This window comes from Cebidichthys violaceus, unplaced genomic scaffold (genome assembly GCF_023349555.1).
Source record: "Cebidichthys violaceus isolate CVI_PGR_0920_01 unplaced genomic scaffold, fCebVio1.0.p SCAF_9, whole genome shotgun sequence".
Taxonomy (NCBI): Eukaryota; Metazoa; Chordata; class Actinopteri; order Perciformes; family Stichaeidae; genus Cebidichthys; species Cebidichthys violaceus.
In genome coordinates, this window is record NW_027176975.1 from 1,108,346 (window position 1) to 1,128,371 (window position 20,026).

General features: G+C 39.7%; 1 protein-coding gene across 1 annotated transcript; it reads left to right on the forward strand.

Annotated features, from left to right (window-relative positions):
- The first annotated feature begins 11,644 nt into the window (after positions 1-11,644).
- LOC137867596 (serine/threonine-protein phosphatase 2A catalytic subunit beta isoform) lies at positions 11,645-19,557 on the forward strand. The gene is made up of 8 exons (XM_068704280.1): positions 11,645-12,057; positions 13,706-13,744; positions 15,923-16,093; positions 16,262-16,435; positions 16,551-16,640; positions 16,922-17,083; positions 18,179-18,297; positions 18,817-19,557. The coding sequence occupies exons 1-8, from the start codon at positions 11,956-11,958 to the stop codon at positions 18,887-18,889; spliced, it is 930 nt and encodes a 309-aa protein (XP_068560381.1). The 5' UTR covers positions 11,645-11,955; the 3' UTR covers positions 18,890-19,557.
- Positions 19,558-20,026: the final 469 nt, after the last annotated feature.

Here is a 20,026-nt window from a genome sequence, read left to right on the forward strand (position 1 = left end):
ACACAGAACACAGTATAAATACCACAGAACACAGAACACAGTATAAATAACACAGAACACAGTATAAATACCACAGAACACAGTATAAATACCACAGAACACAGTATAAATACCACAGAACACAGAACACAGTATAAATACCACAGAACACAGTATAAATACCACAGAACACAGTATGAATACCACAGAACACAGAACACAGTATAAATACCACAGAACACAGTATAAATACCACAGAACACAGAACACAGTATAAATACCACAGAACACAGTATAAATACCACAGAACACAGTATGAATACCACAGAACACAGAACACAGTATAAATACCACAGAACACAGTATAAATACCACAGAACACAATATAAATACCACAGACTGTGTATAAATACCACAGAACACAGAACATAGTATAAATACCACAGACTGTGTATAAATACCACAGAACACAGTATGAATACCACAGAACACAGTATAAATACCACAGAACACAGTATAAATACCACAGAACACAGTATAAATACCACAGAACACAGTATAAATACCACAGAACACAGTATAAATACCACAGAACACAGAACACAGTATAAATACCACAGAACACAGTATAAATACCACAGAACACAATATAAATACCACAGACTGTGTATAAATACCACAGAACACAGAACATAGTATAAATACCACAGAACACAGTATAAATACCACAGAACACAGTATAAATACCACAGAACACAGAACACAGTATAAATACCACAGAACACAGTATAAATACTACAGAACACAGAACACAGTATAAATACCACAGAACACAGTATAAATACCACAGGACACAGTATAAATACCACAGAACACAGTATAAATACCACAGAACACAGTATAAATACTACAGAACACAGAACACAGTATAAATACCACAGAACACAGTATAAATACCACAGGACACAGTATAAATACCACAGAACACAGAACACAGTATAAATACCACAGAACACAGTATAAATACCACAGAACACAGTATAAATACTACAGAACACAGAACACAGTATAAATACCACAGAACATAGTATAAATACCACAGAACACAGTATAAATACCACAGAACACAGAACACAGTATAAATACCACAGAACACAGAACACAGTATAAATACTACAGAACACAGAACACAGTATAAATACCACAGAACACAGTATCAATACCACAGAACACAGTATAAATACCACAGAACACAGTATCAATACCACAGAACACAGTATAAATACCACAGAACACAGTATAAATACTACAGAACACAGAACACAGTATAAATACCACAGAACACAGAACACAGTATAAATACCACAAAACACAGTATAAATACCACAGAACACAATATAAATACCACAGACTGTGTATAAATACCACAGAACACAGAACATAGTATAAATACCACAGAACACAGTATAAATACCACAGAACACAGTATAAATACCACAGAACACAGTATAAATACCACAGAACACAGAACACAGTATAAATACCACAGAACACAGTATAAATACCACAGAACACAGTATAAATACCACAGAACACAATATAAATACCACAGACTGTGTATAAATACCACAGAACACAGTATGAATACCACAGAACACAGTATAAATACCACAGAACACAGAACACAGTATAAATACCACAGAACACAGAACACAGTATAAATACCACAGAACACAGTATAAATACCACAGAACACAATATAAATACCACAGACTGTGTATAAATACCACAGAACACAGAACATAGTATAAATACCACAGAACACAGTATAAATACCACAGAACACAGTATAAATACCACAGAACACAGAACACAGTATAAATACCACAGAACACAGTATAAATACCACAGAACACAGAACACAGTATAAATACCACAGAACACAGTATAAATACCACAGAACACAGTATAAATAACACAGAACACAGAACACAGTATAAATACCACAGAACACAGAACACAGTATAAATAACACAGAACACAGTATAAATACCACAGAACACAGTATAAATACCACAGAACACAGAACACAGTATAAATACCACAGAACACAGTATAAATACCACAGAACACAATATAAATACCACAGACTGTGTATAAATACCACAGAACACAGAACATAGTATAAATACCACAGAACACAGTATAAATACCACAGAACACAGTATAAATACCAGAGAACACAGAACACAGTATAAATACCACAGAACACAGTATAAATACCACAGAACACAGAACACAGTATAAATACCACAGAACACAGTATAAATACCACAGAACACAGTATAAATAACACAGAACACAGTATAAATACCACAGAACACAGAACACAGTATAAATAACACAGAACACAGTATAAATACCACAGAACACAGTATAAATACCACAGAACACAGAACACAGTATAAATACCACAGAACACAGTATGAATACCACAGAACACAGAACACAGTATAAATACCACAGAACACAGTATAAATACCACAGAACACAGTATAAATACCACAGAACACAGTATGAATACCACAGAACACAGAACACAGTATAAATACCACAGAACACAGTATAAATACCACAGAACACAGAACACAGTATAAATACCACAGAACACAGAACACAGTATAAATACCACAGAACACAGTATAAATACCACAGAACACAATATAAATACCACAGACTGTGTATAAATACCACAGAACACAGAACATAGTATAAATACCACAGACTGTGTATAAATACCACAGAACACAGTATGAATACCACAGAACACAGTATAAATACCACAGAACACAGTATAAATACCACAGAACACAGAACACAGTATAAATACCACAGAACACAGAACACAGTATAAATACCACAGAACACAGAACACAGTATAAATACCACAGAACACAGTATAAATACCACAGACTGTGTATAAATACCACAGAACACAGAACATAGTATAAATACCACAGAACACAGTATAAATACCACAGAACACAGTATAAATACCACAGAACACAGAACACAGTATAAATACCACAGAACACAGTATAAATACTACAGAACACAGTATAAATACCACAGAACACAGTATAAATACTACAGAACACAGAACACAGTATAAATACCACAGAACACAGTATAAATACCACAGAACACAGTATAAATACCACAGAACACAGAACACAGTATAAATACTACAGAACACAGAACACAGTATAAATACCACAGAACATAGTATAAATACCACAGAACACAGTATAAATACCACAGAACACAGAACACAGTATAAATACCACAGAACACAGAACACAGTATAAATACTACAGAACACAGAACACAGTATAAATACCACAGAACACAGTATCAATACCACAGAACACAGTATAAATACCACAGAACACAGTATCAATACCACAGAACACAGTATAAATACCACAGAACACAGTATAAATACTACAGAACACAGAACACAGTATAAATACCACAGAACACAGAACACAGTATAAATACCACAGAACACAGTATAAATACCACAGGACACAGAACACAGTATAAATACCACAGAACATAGTATAAATACCACAGAACACAGTATAAATACCACAGAACACAGAACACAGTATAAATACTACAGAACACAGTATAAATACCACAGAACATAGTATAAATACCACAGAACACAGTATAAATACCACAGGACACAGAACACAGTATAAATACCACAGAACATAGTATAAATACCACAGAACACAGAACACAGTATAAATACTACAGAACACAGAACACAGTATAAATACCACAGAACACAGTATCAATACCACAGAACACAGAACACAGTATAAATACCACAGAACACAGTATAAATACTACAGAACACAGAACACAGTATAAATACCACAGAACACAGAACACAGTATAAATACCACAGAACACAGTATAAATACCACAGGACACAGAACACAGTATAAATACCACAGAACATAGTATAAATACCACAGAACACAGTATAAATACCACAGAACACAGAACACAGTATAAATACTACAGAACACAGTATAAATACCACAGAACACAGTATAAATACCACAGAACACAGAACACAGTATAAATACCACAGAACACAGTATAAATACTACAGAACACAGAACACAGTATAAATACCACAGAACACAGTATAAATACTACAGAACACAGAACACAGTATAAATACCACAGAACACAGAACACAGTATAAATACTACAGAACACAGAACACAGTATAAATACCACAGAACACAGTATAAATACTACAGAACACAGAACACAGTATAAATACCACAGAACACAGTATAAATACCACAGAACACAGTATAAATACCACAGGACACAGAACACAGTATAAATACCACAGAACATAGTATAAATACCACAGAACACAGTATAAATACCACAGAACACAGTATAAATACTACAGAACACAGAACACAGTATAAATACCACAGAACACAGTATCAATACTACAGAACACAGAACACAGTATAAATACCACAGAACACAGAACACAGTATAAATACCACAGAACACAGTATAAATACCACAGGACACAGAACACAGTATAAATACCACAGAACATAGTATAAATACCACAGAACACAGTATAAATACCACAGAACACAGTATAAATACCACAGAACACAGAACACAGTATAAATACCACAGAACACAGTATAAATACCACAGAACACAGAACACAGTATAAATACCACAGAACACAGTATAAATACTACAGAACACAGAACACAGTATAAATACCACAGAACACAGTATAAATACCACAGGACACAGTATAAATACCACAGAACACAGAACACAGTATAAATACCACAGAACACAGTATAAATACTACAGAACACAGAACACAGTATAAATACCACAGAACATAGTATAAATACCACAGAACACAGAACACAGTATAAATACTACAGAACACAGAACACAGTATAAATACCACAGAACATAGTATAATTACCACAGAACACAGTATAAATACCACAGAACACAGAACACAGTATAAATACTACAGAACACAGAACACAGTATAAATACCACAGAACACAGCATCAATACCACAGAACACAGTATAAATACCACAGAACACAGTATAAATACTACAGAACACAGAACACAGTATAAATACCACAGAACACAGTATAAATACCACAGGACACAGAACACAGTATAAATACCACAGAACACAGAACACAGTATAAATACTACAGAACACAGAACACAGTATAAATACCACAGAACACAGTATCAATACCACAGAACACAGAACACAGTATAAATACCACAGAACACAGTATAAATACTACAGATCACAGAACACAGTATAAATACCACAGAACACAGAACACAGTATAAATACCACAGAACACAGTATAAATACCACAGAACATAGTATAAATACCACAGAACACAGTATAAATACCACAGAACACAGAACACAGTATAAATACTACAGAACACAGTATAAATACCACAGAACACAGAACACAGTATAAATACCACAGAACACAGTATAAATACCACAGAACACAGAACACAGTATAAATACTACAGAACACAGAACACAGTATAAATACCACAGAACACAGTATAAATACTACAGAACACAGAACACAGTATAAATACCACAGAACACAGTATAAATACCACAGAACACAGAACACAGTATAAATACCACAGAACACAGTATAAATACCACAGACTGTGTATTAATACTCAATGCAGTTTGTTAAAGAGGAAACAGAGAGAAAACTCCTCTACAGTGATGATTACTGTGTCTTTATTAGTTACTAACTATGTATATGTATATATATATTTACATATATATATATATATATTTATATATTTATATATTTATAATATATATGTATATATATACATATATATTATATATATATATTATATATATACATATATACATATATGTATATATATATATATATATAATATATATTCTATAGTCTATACTATAGTAATAATATATATATTATAGACATTATAGTATACTTTATATACATCAAATACTATTACTGTGACTATTAAATGGAGTACTTTCACTGCTTCTACTGAAGTAACTGTAATTCATGCTGTGACCGCTGAGCGGCAGCAGCAGCAGCGAGTCAGAATCACAAAGTGACACCAACGAAGAAGAAGTGATGTAAACAGGAAGTGAGAGGTTTGTCCTCCGGTCGACAGAATCACTTTGTTTTGTTCTGTTTCAGTGAAAGTCACGAGTTGAGCTTCTGTCTCCCGTCACAGAGGAGCTTCTGAAGCTTTTAGTTCTCATAACTTTTGTGTTTTTGTCGATAATTCTTCATTTTTTCCGTCATGAACTCAGGAGGAGAAATGACGAACGCTCAGTTATTTCAGCAGGTGAGAAAGAAGACATTATTATGAATGCGTTAATTCATCACTTTAATGACTTCATATGCTGTGTAATCTATAATAATGTATTAGTTTGTTGTGTTTTCTATTAATCTGAATCTGTAACTTCAGACTAAAGTTATCAGAGCAGTAAAAAATGCAGTATTACCTCTGAGATGAAGTGAAAAATTGAAGTATTTCACATAAATAGAAGTACTTAGTGATATTACTCAACTGACAATAAGAATATTTTAGAAAACCTTTGCAGAACATGTATAAAATGAGTATTCTGGTACTTTTCTTTGTCCAATAATCTGTGTTTTACTCTATTTAATTGTCTCCAGACATTACATGACAGTAGTGAGTATCAGACATTTAGATGAATGTAGATTATTCAAAATACATTCAACTTTACTTTTGATGTGATTATAAGTGTGATTACTGTGTGAATATGACTGAAATAAATGTGTCTCAATAATGGTGGATGAGCGTCCCTCATAGCCTCATAGACTTCTATACGACCAGAGGAGTCGCCCCCTGGTGGTCACTAGAGAGAATGCAGCTTTAACACGTGAAGCTCTGGCTCTCCTGGTTTAAACCCGCAGCAGCGTCACAATGATCCTCTTTAACGTCTCCTCCCTCCTGCAGGTGGCGCTGCTGCGCTGGTTGTCCTCTCAGACCGACGAGGACCGGGCGGTTCTGGCGGCGGTGACGGGCGTCCAGGTCGGCAGAGAGCTGCTGAACCGCTTCACCGGACAGGACCGAGTGGACGCTTACAAGGTGACCGGCTGCTTATTGTGTCGTAAATCCACTTTACTACACAAACCCTGTGCTTCATTTAAAGTGACAGTGAGCAGCTTTGAACTGGTCCTGAACCAGTCTCAGTGTAGTCCTGATCCTCTATGAACTTGTCTCAGTGTAGTCTTGATCCTCTATGAACCAGTCTCAGTGTAGTCCTGGTCCTCTATGAACCAGTCTGTGTAGTCCTGATCCTCTATATGAACCAGTCTCAGTGTAGTCCTGATCCTCTATATGAACCAGTCTCAGTGTAGTCCTGATCCTCTGTATGAACCAGTCTCAGTGTAGTCCTGATCCTCTATATGAACCAGTCTCAGTGTAGTCCTGATCCTCTATATGAACCAGTCTCAGTGTAGTCCTGATCCTCTATATGAACCAGTCTCAGTGTAGTCCTGATCCTATATGAACCAGTCTCAGTTTAGTCCTGATCCTATATGAACCAGTCTCAGTTTAGTCCTGATCCTCTATGAACCAGTCTCAGTTTAGTCCTGATCCTCTATGAACCAGTCTCAGTTTAGTCCTGATCCTATATGAACCAGTCTCAGTTTAGTCCTGATCCTCTATGAACCAGTCTCAGTTTAGTCCTGATCCTATATGAACCAGTCTCAGTTTAGTCTTGATCCTCTATGAACCAGTCTCAGTGTAGTCCTGATCCTCTATGAACTTGTCTCAGTGTAGTCTTGATCCTCTATGAACCAGTCTCAGTGTAGTCCTGGTCCTCTATGAACCAGTCTGTGTAGTCCTGATCCTCTATATGAACCAGTCTCAGTGTAGTCCTGATCCTCTATGAACTTGTCTCAGTGTAGTCTTGATCCTCTATGAACCAGTCTCAGTGTAGTCCTGGTCCTCTATGAACCAGTCTGTGTAGTCCTGATCCTCTATATGAACCAGTCTCAGTGTAGTCCTGATCCTCTATATGAACCAGTCTCAGTGTAGTCCTGATCCTCTGTATGAACCAGTCTCAGTGTAGTCCTGATCCTCTATATGAACCAGTCTCAGTGTAGTCCTGATCCTCTATATGAACCAGTCTCAGTGTAGTCCTGATCCTCTCTATGAACCAGTCTCAGTGTAGTCCTGATCCTATATGAACCAGTCTCAGTTTAGTCCTGATCCTATATGAACCAGTCTCAGTTTAGTCCTGATCCTCTATGAACCAGTCTCAGTGTAGTCCTGATCCTCTATGAACTTGTCTCAGTGTAGTCTTGATCCTCTATGAACCAGTCTCAGTGTAGTCCTGGTCCTCTATGAACCAGTCTGTGTAGTCCTGATCCTCTATATGAACCAGTCTCAGTGTAGTCCTGATCCTCTATATGAACCAGTGTCAGTGTAGTCCCGATCCTCTATGAACCAGTCTCAGTGTAGTCCTGATCCTCTATATGAACCAGTCTCAGTGTAGTCCTGATCCTCTATGAACCAGTCTCAGTGTAGTCCTGATCCTCTCTATGAACCAGTCTCAGTGTAGTCCTGATCCTCTATGAACTTGTCTCAGTGTAGTCCTGATCCTCTCTATGAACCAGTGTCAGTGTAGTCCTGATCCTCTATGAACCAGTCTCAGTGTAGTCCTGATCGTCTATGAACCAGTCTCAGTGTAGTCCTGATCCTCTATATGAACCAGTCTCAGTGTAGTCCTGATCCTCTGTATGAACCAGTCTCAGTTTAGTCCTGATCCTCTATGAACCAGTCTCAGTGTAGTCCTGATCCTCTATATGAACCAGTCTCAGTGTAGTCCTGATCCTCTATATGAACCAGTCTCAGTGTAGTCCTGATCCTCTATGAACCAGTCTCAGTGTAGTCCTGATCCTCTCTATGAACCAGTCTCAGTGTAGTCCTGATCCTCTATGAACCAGTCTCAGTGTAGTCCTGATCCTCTCTATGAACCAGTGTCAGTGTAGTCCTGATCCTCTATGAACCAGTCTCAGTGTAGTCCTGATCCTCTATATGAACCAGTCTCAGTTTAGTCCTGATCCTCTATATGAACCAGTCTCAGTGTAGTCCTGATCCTCTACATGATCCAGTCTCAGTGTAGTCCTGATCCTCTATATGAACCAGTCTCAGTGTAGTCCTGATCCTCTATGAACCAGTCTCAGTGTAGTCCTGATCCTCTATGAACTTGTCTCAGTGTAGTCTTGATCCTCTATGAACCAGTCTCAGTGTAGTCCTGGTCCTCTATGAACCAGTCTCAGTGTAGTCCCGATCCTCTATGAACCAGTCTCAGTGTAGTCCTGATCCTCTATGAACCAGTCTCAGTGTAGTCCTGATCCTCTATATGAACCAGTCTCAGTGTAGTCCTGATCCTCTATATGAACCAGTCTCAGTGTAGTCCTGATCCTATATGAACCAGTCTCAGTTTAGTCCTGATCCTCTATGAACCAGTCTCAGTGTAGTCCTGATCCTCTATATGAACCAGTCTCAGTGTAGTCCTGATCCTCTATGAACCAGTCTCAGTGTAGTCCTGATCCTCTCTATGAACCAGTCTCAGTGTAGTCCTGATCCTCTATGAACCAGTCTCAGTGTAGTCCTGATCCTCTCTATGAACCAGTCTCAGTGTAGTCCTGATCCTCTATGAACCAGTCTCAGTGTAGTCCTGATCCTCTCTATGAACCAGTCTCAGTGTAGTCCTGATCCTCTCTATGAACCAGTCTCAGTGTAGTCCTGATGCTCTATATGAACCAGTCTCAATGTAGTCCTGATCCTCTATGAACCAGTCTCAGTGTAGTCCTGATCCTCTACATGAACCAGTCTCAGTGTAGTCCTGGTCCTCTGTATGAACCAGTCTCAGTGTAGTCCTGGTCCTCTATCAGACCTCCATCAGTACAGAGACCATCAGAGAGAAGATGGTCTGTTTCTATAGAGTTGTTCTTGATGATGTCATCGGAGCCACCGGGTCGGATTCTGGTGAAACCAGATGAACTCATGCAGGTTCACCAGAACCTCCTTCAGCTCAGACTCCAGCAGAGACCTGGTCCATCGTGGACAGATCCGGATCCTCCAGCAGAGACCGGTCCAACCGTGGACAGACCCAGATCCTCCAGCAGAGACCGGTCCACCGTGGACAGACCCAGATCCTCCAGCAGAGACCTGGTCCACTGTGGACAGACCCAGATCCTCCAGCAGAGACCTGGTCCACCGCGGACAGGAACACGACCACTTTAGTCCACAGGGCTCCTTAGCATATAGTTATATTTCCGTTTGTGTTTCCTGACTCATTGAGTGTGTGTGTGTGTGTGTGTGTGTGTGTGTGTGGTGTGTGTGTTGTGTGTGTGTGTGTGTGTGTGTGTGTGTGTGTGGTGTGTGTGTGGTGTGTGTGTGTGTGGTGTGTGTGTGTGTGTGTGTGTGTGTGGTGTGTGTGTGGTGTGTGTGTGGTGTGTGTGTGTGTGTGTGGTGTGTGTGTGTGTGTGTGTGTGTGTGTGTGTGTGGTGTGTGTGGTGTGTGTGTGTGTGTGTGTGTGTGTGTGTGTGTGTGTGTGTGTGTCCTCAGAGCGAGTGCATCCTGAGCATCTCAGAGTTCCTCCGTCAGAACCCTCGAGCCTCGCAGGCCGACATCAACGCCGAGGTGGAGCAGAGAGTTCTGGTGTTCGCCGCTCGAGTCAAAGCTCTGGAGACGTCTCCGATATTCTGAGTGCAGTTGGTCAGAGGACAGTGTGGGCTCGCTGTACATCGGGCTGATTAACACACGCCGCTTCATGTGGAGCGCTGTATTTGTGCCATTATATCCTTCATGTTCTTAACTGATTAAATGTTTCAGGAAAAAGTGATTTATTTGTTCTCGTGAGGTTGAAGCTCTGTGTTCCTGTGTGTGTCGTTGCCTTAAAGCTGTGTGTTGATCTGAAGCCCTTCAAAATAAAAGCCTCTATAAACACTGTTGTCTTTATTGTTATTGACTGTGTGAAGAGGAGCTGATATTCTGAGCTGCTAATTTGAGGGAATTTCCATATTTAAAAAGTTTCTAGTATTTTGTCCACATGCAGGGGGGGGGGGACAAAATATTACAAACACTTGAACACAGTATAGTACAATTCATATAGTTTGTTCTCAATGTACAGTACATACAAACATGCATTACATACGTTTATATTCTACCTTTAAACACACAATAGATATTTTAGGATTCCAGAACTGAATAATTTACACTCAATTTTACAACTTTTAAGAAAAACAAACCATCAGCGATTCAAATCCAATTTTTTAAAATTAATTAATACATTTAACAGACTTGTATTGGCAGTTTTGGGTGTTCATACTCCTATAATGTAATATTAATATCTTCTATAATTCAAAGAATATAGTAATTTCACAGTAGTTCACAGTTTGTCCACGCGGTGTCGCTGGTGCGCTCCTCAAAACTCTGCCTTCGCTGCTGAAATGCCCGGATGTTATTGTAAGCTAGCTCTTTTAGCATAATCGGCTAGCCGCTGCGACGCCGCTGCCTCTCACAGCTCCGGTCCGTCGCATCGGGGACATTCGACCCTTTCGACTGATCGGCCGATAGAATCTAGTTTTTTTTAAGCGTTGGTAATTTATCATGATATAAGTTTACTGAACGGCTCGTTGAAATCAACGATTTAGGTCTTATCGTTGATATTCCGACCGATTTTAGCGGGACTAGATCGGGTGAACAATACGACGAGCTAACTGCTAACGGCTACAGGCTAACACAGCTAGCTTTGAGAGAGCTTGTTTTTTGAGCTAACGCAGCTAGCATCTACAGCTAGCTGTCATGGAGGACAAATCCTTCACTAAAGAGTTAGACCAATGGATCGAACAGTTAAATGAGTGTAAGCAGCTCTCGGAAAACCAGGTCCGGACACTCTGCGAGAAGGTAATTCACCGGGTTTTATTATTTTTTTTATTACGGCTCAGTAATAAAGTAGGCCTCGTTTTTCAGTGTGTGGCCTTAGATTGGGTCGCGGCTCCGACTAATTCCTGGAATGAACCGTCACGGCAAGGCGGCTTTTTTTTTTGCCCCCGTTTTTTTCAAATCCAGTAATCTCGAGTTTATTGTTGTTTTTCTTCTCTGTAGCAGCTTCATTGTTTTCCACACGTATGACTGTCGCTATCTGCGCTTCCATTTGTATTACATTTGCGCCAATTTTGACGGTTTTACGGCAAAAACCGTCGTCTAAATTTAGCCAGGCCCGAAAATTGACATTTTTCTCCATCAATGTCAGCAAATAGACGGAGCCCATTTTACTGCCGGGTTCATTAACATGACTTCACTTGTACGTACAAGGTCGATACTCCGCTAACGGTTACATGTAGGAGTGTTATAACATACTATGTTAGTATTGTGATGTGTTAACTATAAAATACGTGTATTAATACGTGTGTAAAGTTATGATTTTCAGCACCGCGCCCTGTCGTTATCGATCAACCGTTTCATTGCATAAACCTGGGCACGCCTCTTTTCTGACGTCACTTCTGGGTTGTGTCGTCATAAAAGCTTTTTTTATGCGTTGTAATGTCGTCAAAACACATCGGAACATATACAAGAACAATAATTATAATAATTTAAATATATTTAAATGTTATTAGCTGCAGGTCCAGACATTATGGTTGAGTTTAATGAATGAACGAATAATAAAAATACTTATTTAAGGTCAGTAAAGCGTTAAAACCGACTGAGTTGTGTTTGGGTGAAGTAGAAAAGTTAATTAATTTAGTTAAATTAAATATTTTAAATTTAATATATCATATTTAATATTTAAAAATTTAATCAGCTGAAATGTAATCGCATTTTAACATTATTTAATTAATTTAATTTAGTGGAAAGTCAGTTAGCTTTTAAAGCATTTTAAGGATGTTCAAGATATTTAATCAAAATAAGATAATATGCCTGCAAATATGAATAAATATAATATTAGTCATAAATTATCCTGCCAGAAGTCATGTCTTTAGTTAATTAATCGTTCAGTTAAACGACAATATTCTGATTTTAAAGCGAAAGATTTCATCATTTTATTACATTTTAATAGACAAACCAGATAATAGAAAATAACCTTTTAGTGACATCACTATTGTATATTTAAAGATGTCTTACATCTATTCATTTTAATAAAGCTAGATCTATACTGTTATATTCAACATGTGTCGGATGATAATTCAGGAATAACAGAAAGTCACTGATGATAGACTTTTGTCTTTATTCATCATTTATATTCGATATCTTAGTGTTTTTGACTCTAGCTTAAACTAAAACAGGTCACTTGAAGACGTCACCGTTGTTCCTTTTATTATGTAGACATTTTATAAACTAAACCATCGATGACAAACTGTTTCCTGTTTCCTGAACGCTTTGATTTTCTATCATCATTTCTATCACTACGGTGTCCTGTGAGGTCACACTGCTTTCAACGCCTCTAAATAACTGTGTGTGTGTGTGTGTGTGTGTGTGTGTGTGTGTGTGTGTGTGTGTGTGTGTGTGTGTGTTAACGATCTCAAACTGAATAATCTGTTAATTTCCTCTCCAGGCCAAGGAGATTCTGACCAAGGAGTCCAACGTTCAGGAGGTGAGATTTCCCACAATGCACCAGAAGCATGTAACCCCTGGCTGACTGTGTGACAGACGGGTCATCTCAAAACAGAGCGCCAGAACCAATGGAACCAAATCCATCAGCTTATTACCAGATAGTATTATTGGATGTCACTTCATGTACATGTAAAATGAGAACATGAACAATATGACACCTTGTGTACAGTGTACACACCGTGTGTACTTTGTACACACCTTGTGTACAGTGTACACTGAGTCTCTGCTGTCGGCTGTCACACACGCTTCACTCTTTTCAACATAATCACTATTTCCTTTAATAAACGCTGAGTTCACACTTTTAGGTGTTGATTTCTGTAAACGTATCTAAACTGATGTTGTTGTTGTTGTTTCATTCTACTTCCTGTTTTCCTGCTTTTGTTTGTTGTCACCGGTCGTGTTAAAGTTCTTCATCTCTAAGCAGGAAGTGGGAAATCTATTTGAGGAAATAGATTAGTTGTTTAAAGAGTCACCGATGTGAATGATGTGTTTATTCAGCGTATTAATGGTGTTTATTGATTAATAAGCTTTAATCTGAATTATTTGACTAAAGTGTGATCCAGACTGATGTGACGTCTATTTAAGATGAATTAGCTCTTGTTCACTCTTTGCTCTCCTAAATCAAGATAATATATTCAGACTTGTTATTTTACATTCAAACAAGCTTCATCATCAAAGGTGACTGCAACACAAAAGATGTTTTACTGAAGTGAACTCTTTGAGTCCTGAGAGCCAAGAGAAGTAAATCATCTCAGATATTCAATAGAAGAAGGAAGTCTTGAGTGTTTCTGCTTTCCTCTTCGTTAAATCCTCTCACCGTCCTGGTCATCATAATAATAATAATAATAATAATAATAATATATACTTCTGTTTTAACATGAAAGTTCATTCTTAACCCTGAAAAAAGAAAAACCTTAACTCAAGGTCCACTTACTAGCTTCTTCCCAGAGCTTTTTATAATACATTATTTAATTAAATCATTTGTTTTTAATCTTGTAACGGTAATTCCTACGTAAGAAAAAATAAAAGTATAATTACCTTAAAGTAGAGTAAACCTTTGACATACTGTGTTATCAATGAATAGTATTGATCTGTGAGCATTTAATCTCTACATGTTTAATATAAAAAGAATAAGAATAGTTTAGAATATTTAATTCTCTAATAATCTCAGATTTGTTTTCTCAAAGTCAAGAATTACATCTCGTCTTCAGAAGTAAAATCTGTCGTATTGATCAACGTGTTTATTAATCTGCTGAGTGAAAACTAAAGAAGTGTACTCGTCTTTCTTTGGGTGGAGACCCTGTACTATATACAGTATACTGACGTGGTTCCCTGTATCACTGACGTGGTTCCCTGTATGACTGATGCGGTTCCCTGTACTGACGCGGTTTCCTGTATTGCTGACGCGGTTCCCTGTATGACTGACGTGGTTCCCTGTATGACTGACGTGGTTCCCTGTACTGACGAGGTTCCCTGTATGTCTGGTTCCCTGTATGACTGACGTGGTTCCCTGTATCGCCGACGTGGTTCCCTGTACTGACGAGGTTCCCTGTATGTCTGGTTCCCTGTATGACTGACGTGATTCCCTGTTTCGCCGACGTGGTTCCCTGTACTGACGAGGTTCCCTGTATGTCTGGTTCCCTGTATGACTGACGTGATTCCCTGTATCGCCGACGTGGTTCCCTGTACTGACGTGGTTCCCTGTACTGACGAGGTTCCCTGTATGTCTGGTTCCCTGTATGACTGACGTGATTCCCTGTATCGCCGACGTGGTTCCCTGTATTGCCGACATGGTTGCCTGTACTGACGTGGTTCCCTGTATGTCTGGTTCCCTGTACTGACGTGGTTCCCTGTACTGACGTGGTTCCCTGTATGTCTGGTTCCCTGTATGACTGACGTGGTTCCCTGTATCGCCGACGTGGTTCCCTGTACTGACGCGGTTCCCTGTACTGACGTGGTTCCCTGTACTGACATGGTTCCCTGTATGTCTGGTTCCCTGTATGACTGACGTGGTTCCCTGTACTGACATGGTTCCCTGTATGACTGACGCGGTTCCCTGTATGTCTGGTTCCCTGTATGACTGACGCGGTTCCCTGTATGTCTGGTTCCCTGTATTACTGACGTGGTTCCCTGTACTAACGTGGTTTCTTGGTCTCAGGTGCGATGCCCGGTGACGGTGTGCGGAGACGTTCACGGTCAGTTCCACGACCTGATGGAGCTGTTTAAGATCGGAGGGAAGTCTCCCGACACCAACTACCTGTTCATGGGAGACTATGTGGACCGAGGCTACTACTCTGTGGAGACGGTCACGCTGCTCGTCACACTAAAGGTGAGAGAGAGAGAGAGAGAGAGAGAGAGAGAGAACAAACGCAGTGACTCCTCATCAATCTGATGTTGATCCACAGGTTCAGCTAACATCTACTGATCCCAAAGCAGTCAGAGATGCTTCATACTCTGTTGAACCTCTTCTAATGAGGAAGTGTTGTTTGTCGCTCAGGTTCGTTTCCAGGAGCGAATCACCATCCTGCGAGGGAACCACGAGTCGCGGCAGATCACGCAGGTCTACGGCTTCTACGACGAGTGTCTGAGGAAGTACGGCAACGCCAACGTGTGGAAGTACTTCACCGACCTGTTCGACTACCTGCCCCTCACCGCGCTGGTGGACGGACAGGTAACCGCGGCCACGAGGAGGCGCTGTAGCGACCGCACGACGACGTCGTGTCAAAGTAAAAGTCTCCGCTCTGCTGGGTTGTGAAGCTTTTATTTTGTGTTTTTTTTTGTTTCAGATCTTTTGTCTCCACGGAGGTTTGTCTCCTTCCATCGACACTCTGGATCACATACGAGCTCTGGACCGCCTGCAGGAAGTCCCACATGAGGTACACACACACACACACACACACACACACACACGTTATTAACCCCTCCCTGAGGTGTTTTTGTGTAAACAGAGTTGAGGCTCTTTATGGATTGTGGTAAATTGTGACGTAGTGAACATTTTAACTCGCATGACTGATCAGCTGATCTTCTCTGATATCTCATAATAAGCTGGTCTTGGTCTCCAGACATCATGATTCCTACCAGATGACCTGAGAGAACTGTTATTACCTGAAGCTGTGACCTGCTGTGGTCTCTAGTACTGATTCTGGTTCTGTTTCAGGGTCCCATGTGTGACCTGCTGTGGTCTGACCCAGATGACCGTGGTGGGTGGGGCATCTCTCCTCGAGGAGCCGGCTACACCTTCGGTCAGGACATCTCAGAGACCTTCAACCACGCCAACGGACTCACTCTGGTGTCCAGGGCCCATCAGCTGGTCATGGAGGTGAGACACACTCACACACTCACTCACTCACTCACTCACTCACTCACTCACTCACTCACTCACTCAGACACTCACTCAGACACTCATCATTCATCTCTAATATCTATTTTATATTAACATGAAAACATCTCCTTCAAACTACTGGATTTATTCAAGTTTATCACCAAAACTACATTTTACAGATTACATGTGAACACATCACGATAACGTTATAATGTACCTTCAGTCAGTTCTCATGTTCACTGAGCAGAGCCTGAAGGCATCATAGTGTAACTGAAGTGAACCTCTGTTGGTTAGCCGTTAGCAGTGCTGCTAACATTACTAGCTCTCCTCTTGATTAGTTGTTAACAATGAAACATGATCAGAGACTGGAAGGAGTAGAGAGGAGAGAGGAAGAAGGGAGGAGGAGGAGGAGGAGGAGAAGAAGAAGAAGAGGAAGGAAGGAAGGAAGGAAGGAAGGAAGGAGGAGAGGGGAGGAGGGGGGAAGGAGGAGGAGGAGGAAGGGGAGGAGGAGGAGTAGGAGGAGGAAGGGGAGGAGGAGGAGTAGGAGGAGGAGGAGAAGAAGGAAGGAAGGAGGAGGAAGAAGAGGGCCTAGGAAGGAGGGAATTTACATTGGCCTAATACTCATTTCCCTGAGTAGAGCCTGAAGGCATCTTAATGTCACAGGAGTGAACCTCTGACGTCGTCTGTGTGACTCTGTTGTTTAGCTCACCGGATGCTAACGCTAACTAGCGCTCATTGGTTTAAACACTGATCGGTTGTTCACAGTGAAGCTTCATCAGGTCTCCTGCGTCTCAAACATGTTCTAGATGTTCCCTGTAGGAAAGAACAAGTACGTCACGTTTCTACCAAAGTAGCTTGAGCTGCTGATTGTCTTATTAGTGATGGTTAGTATTTAAACAAACAGCAGAGGGTCATGTATTAGTGCAGGCCGGTCCTTTAAGTGGAAGAAGTTTAAATATCGACCCTGAAGGAAGACTTCAGCATCTTGTCATAAAGGAAGGGCCACATCTTTGCCATCATTTCCTCAAAGTGTGACTTCAAACTGAGCGTGAGGATGAGCTCTGTAGCTGATGTGTGTTCTGGTTCCTTCAGGGCTACAACTGGGGCCACGATAAGAACGTGGTGACCATCTTTAGTGCTCCAAACTACTGCTACCGCTGTGGAAACCAGGCGGCCATCATGGAGCTGGACGACACTCTGAAATACTCTTTGTAAGTGAAGCTCACTTCCTCTTGTCTCCGTCGTGTTCTACAGCGTGACGTTTAGGCTATGAAGCAGAGGTGAATCTTCCTGCGCCTGAGTTTGTATTTAGACGAGTAAAACAACTAATATGTCTCGGGCTTTTATTGTGAAAGGTAAGAACAGAAGCGTGGATCTTTGTTAATGTTTAAAGGAGCAATAAAGTTTGTTGTTTCAGACTTCAGACCCTCCATGTTGTCACTATAGGGTTCGTGTTTAACACGTCTGTTCCTCACAACCTGATAGGTTGATGACTTTTTAATTCACTTTGTGAAAGTTTAGCAAAATAAAGCGTAATTAATGTGTAAATATACCAAGTGAAACACATTTGGTTGGATGTTCTTTATTGTTTACAGAGATTCTTCTTCACACAGACGGTTGAATTTTCTTTTTACTGCTATAATATACTGTATATATAAATGGATTAAAATGTTTAAATGTTTCAGTGATGTCATCACTAACGTAGAAACCTTTTTGTCCCGCCTCCTCAGCCTTCAGTTTGACCCCGCCCCCCGCCGCGGAGAGCCCCATGTGACCAGACGCACTCCCGACTACTTCCTGTGAATGTCCAAAAAAAAGCCATCCCTGTCAATCATCCACGAAGCCCCGCCCCCATCCCCCTCCCCTCCCCACCCTCTCATCTTGGATGGAAAGAAGATATTAATAATAATGATATTATTACTGTAAACCAGGGAGAATAGAAACAAAACGATTGGCTGATGAACCAAGATTTTAACAAAGAGAGAACCCTAAAGACCCCCCCCCTCTTGTTTTCAATATGCTGTCATTAACGCTGTGCTTCTGGGGAAAAACAACTATGATCTGTTTTCTTTTTGTTTTATTTGTTTATTACATGTTTGAAAAACGAGATAATAAAACTACCAACGTGGACCAAATGTGCCATATTCTGATCCTTTTACAACATGTTTCTTTATTTAGACTATAGCTCCTCCTACTGACGACCCGTCACCACACCACACTTCTTCTTCTTCTTCTCTTCTTCTCTTCTTCATGGCATATGTGCTTTTTTTCTTTTTTCTTTTTTTTTTTCTGTTGCAAGAATCATTTTAAAAACAAAAGGAGAGAAAAGTAAAAAGCAGGAGAAACTAAAGTTTGCTTGAAGTAGTACAGCTGTGAGTTTTTAGCGGTGGTCATCTCAGCAAGTATATTACTGTAATTTGAATAAAAGACAAACAGACGTATGAAATAAAAATGTCCTATTGACAAACTACTGCAGCGCGTCGTGTCTTCATTGAGCTCCACCAGTACTGCAGTCGCTGGTTCAATACCCACCAAGAAGCAGCTGAACATGGATTCTCTTCAGTCTGATGATCTTCAGCTCTTCTGAGAGACTTCAGGTGTGTTGAGACTTCTGTCATTAAAATCAACCATTAGCTTCACGTAAAATGTTTCATTTCGGGTTTAGTTGTGAGGAAGTTCTGTTCATATCAACTCAGCTAGTACTATAATATATACTAGTACTATAATATATACTAGTACTGTAGTAATAGTGAAGTAATGAAGTTTTTTCTTGTTGATTTCATAAGTTAATAGTTCAACTACGACAGTAAAATCCTGCTTTGACATTAATGCAGAGTACTGATACTCTGATGATAGGATATTTAGTTGACTAATTACTGAGTAGTGTTAGTACTTTAGATTTAAAGTCAAGGTTCTGAACACTGATTCATACATGTTGTT